Below are 16,687 nucleotides of genomic sequence, written 5' to 3'. Positions count from 1 at the left end.
ATTTTTTCTTCAAGTTTTTAAATTGATCTGAGTTTAGAAACTCCCGGGTTTTGACCAAATTTGCCCGGATAGTTTAGAGAAAAAATAGCCCGGATTTTTTCCAGCCCGGATACGTGCTGAAAAAATTCAGGCAACTTTACTCTGTAGGATATTTCTTTTTCTTTCAATTCGATTAAGCTATCATTAATATGGCGAAACAAAACATTTAAAAAATGTCATATTAGGTCAGAAAAATAAGTTTCTTTTTCTTTGTTTGCTCGTTTTTGGTATTGAAATTTTCAGATTTCTGCAGTTCAATAAGTTGATTTTTTGTCACTGTTTTTTTTATTTATAAACCGGAAAGATAACAATCCTATCTAATTCAAGATCATTCCCAGCCGATGAGAAAGGTAATCGTAAAGCGGGTTAAGGTAAAAACGCATAGCCCCACACGACAACGAACCTGGCTGGCTGACCCGCAATCCGCAAAACGGACCAGAACGGAACAGAAGCGGAAAAGTGAGAACATTAGAAAGTGATTTCTAATGGACGAATGAAGACTGATTGCCCGGTTGGTTGCTGAGAAGAAAACCCTTTTTAACCGGACCGATTCCGGAATCTCACTTGTCTCCTACGGGGGAAATGGTCATTGGGAGATTGGATTTTCCTTCGCCGGTGCTATCGAGAAAACTAAAAGGCAATCCGTGAAAGATGAAAGGTCGAAATTAAATTGTGGTTTTCCCAAAACGGGAACAAATGGCTAACGAAAGTAAATGGGATTTCATTTCTCGAAGTTGCTTATTGGATTATCGAAAATTGATTCTGAGCTAAAATCACAGCAAAGAGAAAAGTTCGGACGACGACGATCTAAAGACAAAAGCATTTGTGGGGAAAATCCCCTGTGGTGACCAGTGAGCCAGTTCGAAAAAGCGTTACATAATTGTGAGAAAAATAACCGTGTGGGTGGAACTTTTTGGAAAACACTAAAATTGGTTGACCGAGTGTTGATGTGGGAGCAAACTGGAGACTAAATAATAATCACGATAAAGTCTTTTCTACAGTCTTACATGTATTTTTTTTTCATCAGGACTTTCCCGATAAGTTTGGATTGTGAGAATAAAAGAAAAACCCGAAAAAGTTTTGTGATCGTGTGTGAAAAGAAAGGATTAAATTAGATTAGAGTGTGGCTGGCCTCTGGGAGTGCCGTGTTTCAATTTCTGTGTGTGTGACTGGAAGGATTTTTCCCCGATTTCGTGCCAGGATCAGGTGAATGGGGAGCACCATGATTGTGAAAACAGTTGCGGTTTTAGCAATATTGATTTGCGGTTTCGGAGATGTCAGATCAGAAGGTGAGTGTGAAGAGGAATTGAATTAATTTAGTTCTTATGCTAGCAGTGCAAAGCGTTGAAATCAAAAGGATTTTAATTAGAGCAAACAATGTTATGGTAAATATACTTTGGGATGCAAGACAGTTGAATATCGGGTACCTTCTTATAAAATTTAAGAAAAAGCCCGGCTTTTTCACATTTTATGTCAAATCAAACTAGAAACTCAAATTGAGTTTTTATAAATTTCAAAACAAGTTTTAAGCGAGTTCTGCTAAAATAATAATCAACAATTTATGAACGTCACCGAATGCTAGTTGATGTGACGTAAAACATTTGGCCCGAAAACTTTTCATCAAAACTTAAAACGTGTCTTATAAATATTTCATAAATATTTTTATTTCGAATGAATTTTTATTTTGAGGATTATTATCTAACGAGTGGTTTCTTAAAAATAAAAAAAATCCTGCGCTTTGATTATGAAAGCCTGGACTGGAAGTATTTTGACATTGGATTGGTTTTCCAGGCTGCTAAAATTTGGCATAATTTTTTGTACGGAAAACTAAAAAGAACTGCAGATTGAACAGCGATTTTTTTAAACTATATACATATGAACAGTTACAAAATATATTTTATATTTGATTTTACTCCTAGTTTAAGTTTTTTTTCGTTTATGTCTTGAGAAAGTATTACGAGTTTCGACACTTGAGTCCATAACCATAGGCCACTGCAAGCTTTTTAGAAAAAAATTGAAATTTTTAAATGAATGTGGTTTGATGCCAAAAAATGCAATTATTTTTGGAACGATTCAACCAGTCCTGACTTAGCAAACGAATTGAATTTGTATGTATAGGAATTACAGGGAAAATAGAATTTAAAAATTACCACAGATTTACTGTAAGTTTATAAATATATAATATAATATAATTTTTGAAGTATGTTTCATGTGCACAAATCACAAACCTAGCTACAGATGAAAAGAATAATCGCTGAAATGCAAAAAAAAAAAAATCAAAAAATATATTTTTTGAATTCTAACATATTTGACTGCTTATTTGAAGCTCTTTAACCCTGGGATGAATTAGAAAAATCGCTAAAAAAATCTATGCACTGCCAATAAGTTTCATTATTTAAAGAACATTTATTTTTGTCAAAAATATTTCATGATATTATTGAAAGCTCTAGCAAGCAAAATTTGACAATTCTAAATGTTTTTCAATTGAATCAGATTTTTTTGTTTTAAATGTTTTTACTTTCTTTCATGCAATACTTAGATGCTTCTCATTTTACTCGTGTTGGGAGAAAGTGGTAGAAATTTTGACACTTTCAGCTAATTTTGAAAATTTTACCATGCAAAAATGTTTTCAAGATCTTTGGGGCGTTGAATTTCCTTTTTATAACACTGTTTCTTTTTCAGCCGTATTTGATAGAAATCGAACTATTATTGCATCATAGCAAAAACTTGAAAATGTTTTTGCATGGTAAAGTTTTCAAAATGTGCTACACCTACAAGTGTCGAAATTTCTACCACTTTTTCCTAACACGAGTGAACTTTCTCTAGGAATTTGGAAAAAAACAGCTATTCATGACCAGCTTTGTTTAACACTTATTTGAGTTTCCTGCATGAATTAATGTGCACACATTTCTTCTTCCATACAAATTTCCATACAAAATAAATTCGCGTTGCGCTAGTTTATGCATAAACCAAATCATCTCAAATTTTACACTGATGCTTGGTGACCCGAAAAAAGTCTCGAAAAACCCGCTTTATGCCAAAGTTCTTTGGAATATTAATTGTTAGATTTCTAGAATAATGACGTAGTTATGTTTAAAATTAGCAAGCATTGTACAGAATTATTCAGTTTTTGCATAAAAAATCATTTTTATGGCAGTCATTTCTACACCTTTGCACTAATCCTTTCGAGTTTTGAAATGATTCTAGGCTCTTTTTCAATCAATTGTGATTTTACAAATTTTCGTTCCGTTACACAAATTACTGAAATTACTGAAATTACTGATAATTTGATTTCATTTCCTATGTTATGAATAAAAAATCTCAAAACAACTACGTCATCATGCTTGTCGTGGGCTAATTTGACGCTCGACGTACGATACAATATAATAAAATTACTCTGCATGGAAGCAAACTTTTTTTTAGTCTTATCTTCTTCAACTTCCTTATATAATTCTTAAATTTTTATATAAAAAATGCATGTTTCATAGGAAAAAAAATAGTTCGCCATGTGATGAAAAAAGTTTAAATTTGGGCAATTTTGTTTTTGCGATCACTATTTTTTTTTTTACTAACAATGATACTCACATCTAATACTAGAAGCCTTGTTGACTGAAATGGCCACTTTGTGCGAAAAAACATCAACCAAACAAAGAGCACCATCTGATGGACCCTCTTACTCAAGACGTCTGAAAACCATCCACGTGATGCTTTTACTTGTTTAAAAAAATCAACTGTCTTACGTCCTACGCTAGTCAGACATAGTTTTTAGTCCCAAGTTCCTTTTTTCAAAGAAGTTTTTCCGGCTTGCAGTCTTGTTTTAAGCAAAGTCGACGAATTATCATAGACAAATGTATTGATTTACGTTTCCAACGTTTGGATCTCATTACATTTTTTTCAGGGACGAAACCATTGCCGTTTTCTTATGAGAGTCGACTCTCAAGTGTTTCACTTGTACATCAAAAATCCACAACCCAAGAGCCAAGAACTTCGTTCATACTGACATTTTGTCTGAATTTTTGAACTCCCTTTAAATTAAATTTAGCTCAAATAATCTAAATTGATTTCTTGATGAATAAAAACTACTGCTCAAAAACAGGATCCAGTTTTTAAAAATTTTATTTGTCTACTGCAGTTTCGTGTTTTTTGTTTGTTTTGTGTTTCTTTAAATTTTTAAATACTGAATAGTTACCGGTTTTGACAAAAACGAAAAAAGATCCGGTTTTGTGATCGTTAAATACAAACACAATGGTCCAGTGAGGTATGTTTAATATGTGAAAGGCATGAACTCCATGTTTGAAATCTATCCCCCCGTGAGGGTTCAAAAAATGTCAAGCAAATGTTCTTCTCTTAACTCAGAATTTTGATAGGCGAGATGCCAGAATTTAGATACCTATATAATATAATAATAAAAAACAGATAAAAAAATGTAAATTCTTAATCAAATTTCGTTGGACGACTAAGGATATCTGATTGCCTAGATTTTGCCCGAAAGTTTTGACTTCATTTGCATAGCCGAAGAAACATTAAAATTGGGCGGTAACAATTATGTATTATACGATTTTAATCGCCGTAATTTTGATGATTATAATTTAAATGGCATGTTCGGCGGGATGAAAACTATAGAGAAAATTTTATATTTTATAGAATTTTAAAAGAAAGGTGGAAAGACAGGCATTAGTGAGCCATTAGGAGAACGCTTGATAGGTGTTGAAATTTAGGCTATAGGGCATGTTGATGAAAAGCTCCCATGAATTGTCCCGCCTTTGCTCTACACTAGCTAACTGCCAAAATCAAAATTAATGTTAAACGTAATATGAGCATGAAATTTTTCAATTCGGCTTAATTATAATAGTTTTAAACAGTAAAAACATGATTTTTTCCATGTTTTACTGCTTAAAACTAATATAATTGAGCTAAATTGAAAAATGTTATGCTAATATAAGGCTTTACATAAATTTTGACTGATTTGAAATAAAAATTAAAAATAAAAAAGTGACAAAAAAAACCGTTCGATTTTGGCAACATTCGATTTTGGCAACATAAAATTTTCGGGCGTGTTGCCAAAAACGAACGGGGTCTGTATTTGTGTGTTCTCGGTCTTCGGCTGATTTCGGGTGTGTTCGGCTCTATGGCGCGTATTGAATACACATCGGCGCGAATAAGCAACCCAGTTTAGTTCTGTGGCTTTTGATAAGGTTTAAAAAAATTAAGCTTTTGAAGCAATTCAGTGATTTTATGTATTGAAAAATTATTGGTATTTGTAGAAAACATTTTTCTTCAACGAGTTCACTCGTTTTTGACTCGAAATGCTCACGGAATATATGGCAAATTGGCGATTCGCTTAGGTGGGGCATTATTAAGGTTGCCAGAATTTTTTCAGCACGTATCCGGGCCGAACAAACCGGGCAATTTTTACATAAAAACCTGGCAAAATCCGGGCATTCGATTTGAAATTGACGACAAAAAATCCTGGCAATATCCGGGCAAATTTAGTCATCACACAGAAATTCTTTATCAAAAATCAAGTAAATAAATTCAAAAAAAAAATTTTTTTTGCATCAAAACTCATCGATAGATTTTGAACAGTATTTTAGGCTTCCATGAAACCGTTCATAATTATTTTTATGAAACTCGCTAAAAAAAATTCGTTTTGGAGTTGTTTGTTGTTTTTTTTTGTTTAATTTGCCAAATAAAGTGAATAAATCCGGGCAAAACCCGGGCATTTTTTATTGAAATCCGGGCAACCGGGTCGGGGTGCTCCTCAATTAAGTATTAAATATCCGGGCTAACCCGGATAAAACCGGGCAATCTGGCAACCTTAGGCACTAAAGAGCATGTTCCTTTACATGAGAAACTGAGAAAGAGAATTCCCATGTATAGGGGAAAAGTTCATATAACGCCCCATGTGGCTAATACGCGCCACCCTTGTTTTGAAGAATCTGAAACATTTTAAGCCTGCAAAATATTACCAAATTGTTTCAAATGCTTTGATTGGTCATGGCAAGTATAGTTTTTCCTTAAAATGCCCCTGTGTCGTAATAATTTCACAATTTAGGTTTTTCTTCATTTCGATCTATATTTTAAAACAATTTCAATAATGTGAAGAGAAAAACGAATAAGACAATATTTTCTGACACATCGATAGAGGAAAATCTAAACTATGATTTTATGCTAAAAAATCATAATGAACTCGCTAAGGTATGCTTTTTATGGGTATGTTCTATCACGGCCCATGCGCTCGTTATAACGCGCCAATCGTAGTAGGCTGAAAATAGCATTAATTTTTCAAAAAGGCCATTTTTCATTGAAAATGAATAAAAAGTCTTAAACCATATTCTGAGCCAAAATTCAGCCCAAAAAATCTATTTTTAATTTTTTTAAAATTTTGATAAGTCCATTTTGATTTTCTTTTCAGTCAAAGTGTCTGTAAGTATTGGTGTGTTTTCGGTCTTCGGCTGCTCTCGGGCTGCTCGGCGCGTATTGAATACATAGCGGCGCGTATTTGTAACACAGTTTTGTTCTGTGACTTTGAATATGGTTTTTAAAAATCAAGTTGTTGAAGCAACTGTAGCAATTTGATTAATAAAAAATCTTAGGCATTTGTAGAAAACACTTTCCTTCAATGATTACACTCATTTTTAACACAATTTGTACGTGGAATACATAGAAAATCAGCGATTCGCTTAGATGGCGCATAATAGGGCATGTTCCCCTAGCTAGCCCAGTAGTTCCAGAGCGTGGTTTTACACACACTTTAAACGAGCAAAAACGTAGCAACCCATGGGCCTACTGAGCTTTCAACACCTATCAAGCTTTCTCCTATTGGATCACTAATGCTTGCCTATCCACCTTTCTTTCAAAATTCTCTGAAATTTAAAATTCTCTCTATAGTTTTCATTCCGTCGAACATGCCATTAAAATTGTAATCAATTATGTATTCTGTGTACAAAACATTATTTTGATCAAAGTTTATCGAGGAAGAAAGACCTTAATGGGTTAAATTCCTATAAAAAAAAGGAAAAAAAAACAAAGTTTGTCCAAATTAACTGGCTGATGTGTTTCGATTAAAACAATAATCGAAGATTTACCAAATTTGCCAGGATATTGCTCAGATTTTGGGTTGTGAACTTTGAAACCGAATGCCGGTATTTTGCAAGGTTTTAAGATAAAATAGCTCGGATTCGCCCTGCCTGGATGAATGCGGAAAAAATATCAGGCGAGTTTAAGTTTAAATCATTTCCGATGTTCTGGTTCCAAATATAAAAAATCTAAACTTGTTGCCTGTGACCGGATTGTGAAATCTGTATCCAGTTTATAATTTATTCTTGATTTTCAGTCCGGTTCATCATTGGGACAAAATCCTGATTTGAATCTTTGTTTTGCATTTTAAACTAAAATAAGATTCATTTTCCATGTTCAAAACTCATCGTTCGTTAATATTGGAAGAAAATGTTTAAAATAACAAACCATTTACAAGTTTTGGATTTGAAATTTTTAATGTTAATTCTTATGCAGAAATGAAACTTAAAACAGTTCCATAATGATGATCCAGAATTGAAATATCAGAGTTTCTGCATTAGGAATTATCATTCAGATTGACTAGTTGAAGTAGGAATAAATAATTCAGGAAAAAATTTGTATAGAAAATCTAAGATTCAAAATTCAAATAAGAGATGTCTGGTTAAGGATTCTGTCTTTTCTATTCATATATATTGGGAATTTTTGTTTGAAATTTGATTAAGGAATCGATTTTAAATTATTTAGAAACTAAAATTTTTTATTCAGTTCCAAAATGCAGATTCCGGTAAAAATCCAAGAATGCCAGAAATAAAACACAAAACAGGGAAAATCTGCTATTATAAAATAAAATCTGATCTCATTTTCAAAAATGTGTTCCTTGAAAAATCTAAATTTGAATGTAACTTTTTTCCCTGAATTTGAATAATGAAATAAATCAATGATAATTTATTGATGATATTTAAAATATCTTGTACTTAATCTTTAGATTCAGGAAAATTCAGCTGAAAAAATATTTTGTTGGTTTGTTGTACAGCATAATTTGTTAGATGAGAAAGATTGAATGAGATAAATTTGCATGTTTTTAAAAGAATGATCCCAAACTTTTGGACTTTAACTGAAGTGTCTATTTTATTAGTTAAAAGTACACTCTTAAATTTTTGCACATTTTTTTTATTGTGTTATGAGAAGTAATGAATAAGGATTCTTATGCAACTCAAATTTTGAAATTTGGTCCTAACTATCCCGAGATGATCGGCTATGAATATTGAGTTCCCTTTTTTAGAAATGTTTTAACTTTAGGTTAAGTTTAAGGTACAAAACTAATACATTATTTCTGGGCATAATACCTCCAAAATAGCATAAAAGCTATTGCTCATTATCTTTCAAATGGGATCAGAAGATTTGCAATACGTCCAAAGACGACTGAGATATGAACGATCAAAATTTGCATATTTTTTGGCGGGTGAGTATTTTACGTTGAAACGACGTCTGGACAATATCTTTACTTAAAATTAGATGCGCTATGGGGGATTATTTGCGAAATTATGAGTCTTGAATCATTGTATATTTGTCCTTAAGCAAAAAGAAAATACATCTTTGAAACTTCGTGCCCATTTTTTAATTTTTTTACAAAAAGTAGCCGTCCCATGTGGCAAAATCGATCTATCAGAGATCAATCGTCAAGCTCCAATTTTTTTTGGGTTGATCGATTTTTCGACTGTCTATCGGAATCGATCTTGGAGATTTGAAAAAATCAAAATTTTCAGTAACAGTGAATTTTAAGTGTTCAAGATCAGGCCTCAATCAAATCACAGCAATCTTTTCAGAATCTGATGCTAAATACATTTAGATGAAATCTTATAAAAAATTCAAATTATTCGTGATATCAACAACAGCTCAAATATAATTGTTCTTCTTTGCCTATATACAGCTTTCACTGTCAAAAAAAAAAAAAAATTAAAAAAAATGCTCAAATAAATATTAGGTACCCTTTAAACAAATGAAACAACCTCCGTTTCCTGCCAAATTTCTGTCAATTTAACTTTCTCTTTCGCGTATCTTCGGCTGTTTTCGATATCTACCGACAAATAATACATAATCAGTCCACAAACGGTCATGTTACAAATTGCATAAATTTCTCCGCCCATCAAGCCCCGCAAACAAACAAATTTAGAACCCTTTGGAGCGTGCCAAAAGCCATGTCAACGACGAGGCCAGCCCAGGCTGTGTTTACTCCGGCGTTAAAGTTCAACTTTGTTCAGGGATGCTGATGCTGCTGCTGTTTTTGGAAATCACAGGGCCCTACCCAAATTGACCAAATCGACAACACGCGGCTGCCAAAAACCACCCGGCGATGATGGTCGACCGGAAGTTGCTGTAGCCTGGCAGAGCCAAAGCGTCCAGGATCCGGGGGCTTTTGGGGTCATGTGACTGCTGTCGGATGGCTGAGTGCTTCTGCACTCTCCTCTCGGTGGGAAAGTTTACTCACCAAGGCTAACAAATAAATTAGGTATTTTTCTAGCAATTAGTGAAAATCATCAATCAAGCATTTGAAAATGTTGCTTTTTTCAAAATACGAGGGAATTTTCTAAAATAAGAAATAGAAATTATACCAAAACATGGGATTTAAATAATTGTGAACTATCAGATGTACAAACTGATACATTAAAAATAGATGATAAAATGATGATGGATTGGTGTGAAAGTTCCCGGCTCATGCATTATTTATGCCTGACAAATATTGAATCAATGCTATATTCATTAATTTATTCATCAAACAGCACCCCTTTACATGGTTTGAGCTTCTCGATACAAGGGAGAACTTTAAGTATAAACTGAATCAATATATTTTTTTAAAATAAACCACAACTTTTTTTTAATGTTTATCCTTGAAAATTTCCGAGGTATAAATGAAATCAAACACCCTCAAACATATTTAAAAATTATTGCTCCACATTTTGACATTTTGACACTTTCGGTTGCGGTTTGTGGGTTGTTGGTTTCCGATTTCACTGCCAAACGGACCTTTGTTGCTGGCATTTGAAGTTGAATAGTTTTTCTGAAAGCAAAATAAGTTTTGCTCTTTTTCAGCCCTCCGAGCAATGGACGAAAATCCCAAAATAACTGGTTCGAATGCAATCCTAAAAAATAGCCATCCACCCATCTCATCAGTTCAACTGTTCGTTCAATTTATGAATAAACAATGGGTTGTAAATTATGCGGATTATGGAGCAGACTCTGACAGTATTCTTGTGGGCTAAATAACAGTTGCACTTTAAGTGGAACCGAGTAGATTGGATCGATGATGGCCGTTTGATGAGCAATGGGAGGTGGTTTTGTGGCTTTCGGAATCAGCGAATGGACAGGTACTCGATTGAAGTTTGTTTGACCACCTTTGTTGATTAATCACATGAAAGTGCGGAAATTGACTCCCTACGAAGATAGTATTTGCATAACCCAAAGTTTAAGGTTCGATTAAAGGTTTGAGACTGCATTGTTCGATATTTGCACAAGGCCTTACAATTGTGCCTTAAAATTGTACATTTTATTATAATTTGTGCCTTGAAACATAATAATTTCATCAAGCTACAAAAAAAGCTGGACCATAACTAAATCACTTAAAAGAATTTGTTGCATGCCAAACGTCTTTGCTCTCGACATCGTCATGTTGAAACCTTGTATTGGCGAAATTGTTTTTCTTAACTTTGGATTACACTCAAAATAAAAGTGAACATGAAAGTGCAATCACGTTTAATGAAAATTTTGTCAATTTTGTCAATTTTGTCAATTTTGTCAATTTTGTCAATTTTGTCAATTTTGTCAATTTTGTCAATTTTGTCAATTTTGTCAATTTTTGTCAATTTGTCAATTTTGTCAATTTTGTCAATTTTGTCAATTTTGTCAATTTTGTAAATTTTGTCATTTTTTTTCAATTTTGTCAATTTTGTCAATGTTGTCAATTTTGTCAGTTTTGTCAATTTTGTCAATTTTGTCAATTTTGTCAATTTTGTCAATTTTGTCAATTTTTGTCAATTTTGTCAATTTTGTCAATTTTGTCAATTTTGTCAATTTTGTCAATTTTGTCAATTTTGTCAATTTTGTTAATTTTGTCAAATTAGTCAATTTTGTCAATTTCGTCAATTTCGTCAAATTTGTCAAATTTGTCAAATTTGTCAAATTTGGCAATTTTGTCAATTTTGTCAATTTTGTCAATTTTGTCAATTTTGTCAATTTTGTCAATTTTGTCAATTTTGTCAATTTTGTCAATTTTGTCAATTTTGTCAATTTTGTCAATTTTGTCAATTTTGTCAATTTTGTCAATTTTGTCAATTTTTGTCAATTTTGTCAATTTTGTCAATTTTGTCAATTTTGTCAATTTTGTCAATTTTGTCAATTTTGTCAATTGGATCAATTTTGTCAATTTTGACAATTTTGTCAATTTGGTCAATTTTGTCAATTTTGTCAATTTTGTCAATTAAGTCAATTTAGTCAATTTTGTAAGTTTTGTCAATTTTGTCAATTTTTTCAATTTTGATTAAGATTTTTTATCGCCGATATAATTGTTGATTATATTATTTTAATGGCATTGCGGCGAGATGAACTTCTAAGGTAGAAATGTTTAAGTCATTAGGAAGAATATAGCTGGATAGATGAAGCGAGTGCGCTTCGTAGAGGAAGTGAAAAGGTGGTGAAGAATGTAAGCGGAGGGCAATTTGTGTAGAAAGCTCAAAACTGATCGGGTAAACTTTTGCTAGGCTCACTGACTGACTATTTAGAGGAGGCGAAGCAATCGCAGATCCCCTTCACAGTCAGCCTAGAGTGGCTTAGGTGTATTCTATACACACCTAAGCGCGCTCTACGAAGCGCACTCGCTTCATCTATCCAGCTATATTCTTCCTAATGACTTAAACATTTCTACCTTAGAAGTTCATCTCGCCGCAATGCCATTAAAATAATATAATCAATTTTTCAATTTTGTTAATTTTGTCAATTTTGTCAATTTTGTAAATTTTGCCAATTTTGTCAATTTTGTCAATTTTTTCAATTTTGTCAAGTTTGTCAATTTTGTCAATTTTGTCAATTTTGTCAATTTTGTCAATTTGCCAATTTTGTCAATTTTGTCAATTTTGTCAATTTTGTCAATTTTGTCAATTTTGTCAATTTTGTCAATTTTGTCAATTTTGTCAATTTTGTCAATTTTGTCAATTTTGTCAATTTTGTCAATTTTGTCAATTTTGTCAATTTTGTCAATTTTGTCAATTTTGTCTATTTTGTCAATTTTTGTCAATTTTGTCAATTTTGTCAATTTTGTCAATTTTGTCAATTTTGTCAATTTTATAAATTTTTGTCATTTTTGTCAATGTTGTCAATTTTTTCAATTTTTTCAATTTCATTGTCAATTTGTCAATTTTGTCAATTTTGTCAATTTTGTCAATTTTGTCAATTTTGTCAATTTTGTCAATTTTGTCAATTTTGTCAATTTTGTCAATTTTGTCAATTTTGTCAATTTTGTCAATTTTGTCAATTTTGTCAATTTTGTCAATTTTGTCAATTATGTCAATTTTGTCAATTTTGTCAATTTTGTCAATTTTGTCAATTTTGTCTATTTTGTCAATTTTGTCAGTTTTGTCAATTTGACAATTTGTCAATTTTGTCAATTTTGTCAATTTTGTCAATTTTGTCAATTTTGTCAATTTTGTCAATTTTGTCAATTTTGTCAATTTTGTCAATTTTGTCAATTTTGTCAATTTTGTCAATTTTGTCAATTTTGTCAATTTTGTCAATTTTTGTCAATTTTGTCAATTTTGTCAATTTTGTCAATTTTGTCAATTTTGTCAATTTTGTCAATTTTGTCAATTTTGTCAATTTTGTCAATTTTGTCAATTTTGTCAATTTTGTCAATTTTGTCAATTTTGTCAATTTTGTCAATTTTGTCAATTTTGTCAATTTTGTCAATTTTGTCAATTTTGTCAATTTTGTCAATTTTGTCATTTTCGTCTTTTTTGTCTTTTTGTCATTTTTGTCATTTTTGTCATTTTTGTCATTTTTGTCATTTTTGTCATTTTTGTCATTTTTGTCATTTTTGTCATTTTTGTCATTTTTGTCATTTTTGTCATTTTTGTCATTTTTGTAATTTTTGTCATTTTTGTCATTTTTGTCATTTTTGTCATTTTTGTCATTTTTTGTCATTTTTGTCTTTTTTGTCTTTTTTGACATTTTTGTCATTTTTGTCATTTTTGTAATTTTTGTTATTTTTGTCATTTTTGTCATTTTTGTCATTTTTGTCATTTTTGTCATTTTTGTCATTTTTGTCAATTTTGTCAATTTTGTCATTTTTGTCATTTTTGTCATTTTTGTCATTTTTGTCATTTTTGTCATTTTTGTCATTTTTTGTCATTTTTGTCATTTTTGTCATTTTTGTAATTTTTGTAATTTTTGCAATTTTTGTAATTCTTGTTATTTTTGTAATTTTAGTCATTTTTTGTCATTTTTGTCATTTTTGTCATTTTTGTCATTTTTGTCATTTTTGTTATTTTTGTCATTTTTGTCATTTTTGTTATTTAAGTCATTTTTGTCATTTTTTTTGAATACTTGTTTTACCTGTCATTTTTTATCATAACTTGTAGTTTTATTGAGCTTAAAGAAATTTAAATTCTTTAGATTGTTTTCAATCTTTCAGAATTTTGAAATCAATAATTGACTTTTGTTTTTTTATAATTGAAGTTTTGTCCTGTTCTCTTATCAATATGTTTTCTGATTTCTTAAATTCAGTTTGAATTTTAAATGTTAATTTTCTTTCCTAGATTTGCACGGATCACATTCCACCTGAATCACAACGTTTAATTAACCAAATTGTCTCATAAAGGCGATCCATTCGCTTTTTCCCCGATAAATTCCCACGCTGAAATAATCGATATCGACAGAAACACACCAAACATACCTCTAGCTACAAATACTGGGTGAAGTATGTGATGTGACATCGAGATTCCAACTGTGGTAAATTAAAATTTCATAAAATCCGTTCGAGTTCAAGCTGTCTCAATCAATTTGCCATACACATTTCCCATGTTCACTAGCTCGCTGCGTTTTTTCTGCGATTTTCGCTTTTTGGAAATAAATTTTTAACTCATTTAAAAATTATGTTTATTATGTTAAAAAAATGTATTTTTCAATTGGTAGAATCAAGAAATAATGTATTGTAATTTTTTGTTATCCATTTTCGAGCCATAATTTTAGCACAGAGCCCAATTTTAAAACATTTCTGGGAAAATCGTAAAAATAAAGGCACCTTGTTCACTTGTTTAACGAGATTGATGCAATAACCGTTGTAATGAATTGTTGATGAAGACTTTTTTTCGCTGTCGTTCCAATTCGTGTCATCCTTTGCGGGATAATAAATTTAACATCACCCCAATAATCAATGAATGGAATTTCGTCGCTTCTGCCGGAGATATGTCCACCCCCACGAAAATATGCCAGCCTACATTTCCGGCATCGGTTCTCACACACAACTGCTCACGCGTGGTCCAATTAAATTCACATTGACGGGCTGAGCCCATGGTAATCGACGGCACTACATCAAGTGTTAATTAATTAATTACTGCACTGATAGGTAAGTTTCAAGGAAAGTGTGAAGTGATTTTTTTTTCAATTACTTAACACCCATTCGACGTTTTTTTCGAATGGTTTAACCAATTTTCTGAATTTCCATCAAAAGTTAAATTGATTACTTATCTTAGATTAATTTCTGCTTGGTTTTTCGAAAGCAACATTCTTACAGTCCTTAGCTGAACATAATTTAGTAAAGAAACAGCGGAATATCACTGACTAAGTTCACAATTTTATTAACTTCGATCATCGATTGCTCAATTAAGTCAGTGAGTTGTTAGGCTCCTGGCCAATAATGGAAAACATCAATTGATGAGGACTATTTTTTCACTCCTTTCCCTTACTAGTTCAAGCGGCTGCAAGAAATATAATCTGTTTAACTGTCGTTTACTGCTCAAAAACTTATACCACCAACTCTATTAACGTGGAGGGTAAGAACTATTTTACTACCGCGTTAAAATAAATGTGGGCCATTTCGACGTTCAATAAAAATCGGGAAGGAATGCAGGGTTGCAGTCTGTCGAAAGGCATTCTGAAAATTAAAAAAAAAATTATGAAAAACCCCTATTTTCACTAGTAGGTTTGAATTTTTCAGTTAGTTTATTTTCTCTCATTTGTTATCCACGCCAAACAAAAAAAGAAATTTGACTTTGACACTTGAAAATGTTATGACAAAACGTAAGTTGAAGCTTTACTAAAAAAACTGTTAATAAATTGGTTCCATTATTAAGAGTACGAGGATATACGTACATAGAGTAGTTCCTCCATGTGAAAAGTTCTCAACTTAATGCTTAGAAAAGTTTAAAAAGTTTAATGATTTTTCAACTTAAACTACAGACAGATTTGAAAAAAAGCGTATTACTCCCGATTCTGGAATTTTCAACTGTTATGAGAAAATTTTAGCTATGGCTATCTGAATTCTTTCTTCGATTTTCCATGTTTGAAAAAAAATCCATCACAATTGAAAATTTAATGATTTTTCGGTACAAAATGTAGCAATGATTTGAATGCACAAAAGTTTTGATCCCAGTCAGATTTAATTTCAGATGAATTCCTACATTTTTGTACCACAACATATCTACCAAATAAAAAAAAATACCCAAAATGCTCACAACTTATCTAGTTAGATATAATTCCAAGTTGTGAACAATCCATAGAGTCTACTTGTTGTTCACATTTCATAAAAAATAACCTACGAAGTCGGTTTGTAGAAAAAAAAAAACTATTTTTCGAGATAAAAATAAATTTTGCTGTCCTGGTGGTAAAATGTGGTAAAAAAAAAGTTACTAAAATTCACATTAATCCAAACAAATACACAGACTTCTTCAAAAACATCAAAAAGAAAAATCATGATACTTTATGAAGTTTATAAAGTATCGAGTTTCTGCTTTTTGATGTTTTGAAAAAAAGTCTGTGTATTTGTTTGTATTAATATGAATTTTTTGTACCATTTGTTCACAACTTTTATGCGAAACTGGGTTTCAAAATCATTTATTTTTATCTAGAAAAAAAAAACAGATTTTTTTTTCTCTACAAACCGACTTGGTAGGTCTAGCAAATAGACTAATGAGTTGAATCATTGTCAAAGAAACTATTTCATCAGGTGATTGAAACGGCGACAAGGAAACCTTACAAAAAACGACTGAATAGGTCGATTGTATGAAGAATAAGTTTTCAAGATTATCACCATCCTTTTTTGATAATTTTCAAGTCCCAAGCATGATTCTTTCAATGGCAGATTTTATCCCAATCTAGCAACTCATATTTTGGCCAAATTTTCAAAATTGAAAAAATGACCGAATTGTTGAAATTGACAAAATTTGCAAATTTGACACAATTGACAAAATGGACAAAATTGACGTTAAAATTACTAGACTGGTATACAATCTGCAATTGAAAGAGTCATGCTTGGGACTTTAAAATTATCGAAGAAGGATGGTAAAATATCTTGAAAACTAATTCTCGACTTTTTAAGTCGTTTTCCGTAGGGTTTCCTTGTCGAAATAGTTTCTTTTTCAAA

The 16,687-nt window shown here is 31.5% G+C and overlaps 1 protein-coding gene across 3 annotated transcripts in view; it reads left to right on the top strand.

Annotated features, from left to right (window-relative positions):
• LOC129746079 (fibulin-1) overlaps window positions 1-16,687 on the top strand; it is a 190,949-nt gene that overhangs the window by 20,588 nt on the left and 153,674 nt on the right. For all 3 annotated transcript variants that reach the window (XM_055739529.1, XM_055739528.1, XM_055739527.1), the window contains exon 2: window positions 1,067-1,328. In XM_055739529.1, coding sequence (XP_055595504.1) covers window positions 1,250-1,328 — 79 coding nt within the window. In that variant the 5' untranslated portion in view covers window positions 1,067-1,249. The remainder of the gene's footprint in view (window positions 1-1,066; window positions 1,329-16,687) is intronic.

This window comes from Uranotaenia lowii, chromosome 2, assembly GCF_029784155.1.
Source record: "Uranotaenia lowii strain MFRU-FL chromosome 2, ASM2978415v1, whole genome shotgun sequence".
NCBI lineage: Eukaryota > Metazoa > Arthropoda > Insecta > Diptera > Culicidae > Uranotaenia > Uranotaenia lowii.
The sequence above is the reverse complement of the archived record's forward strand: the minus strand, read 5'-3'. Positions and strand labels throughout refer to the sequence as shown.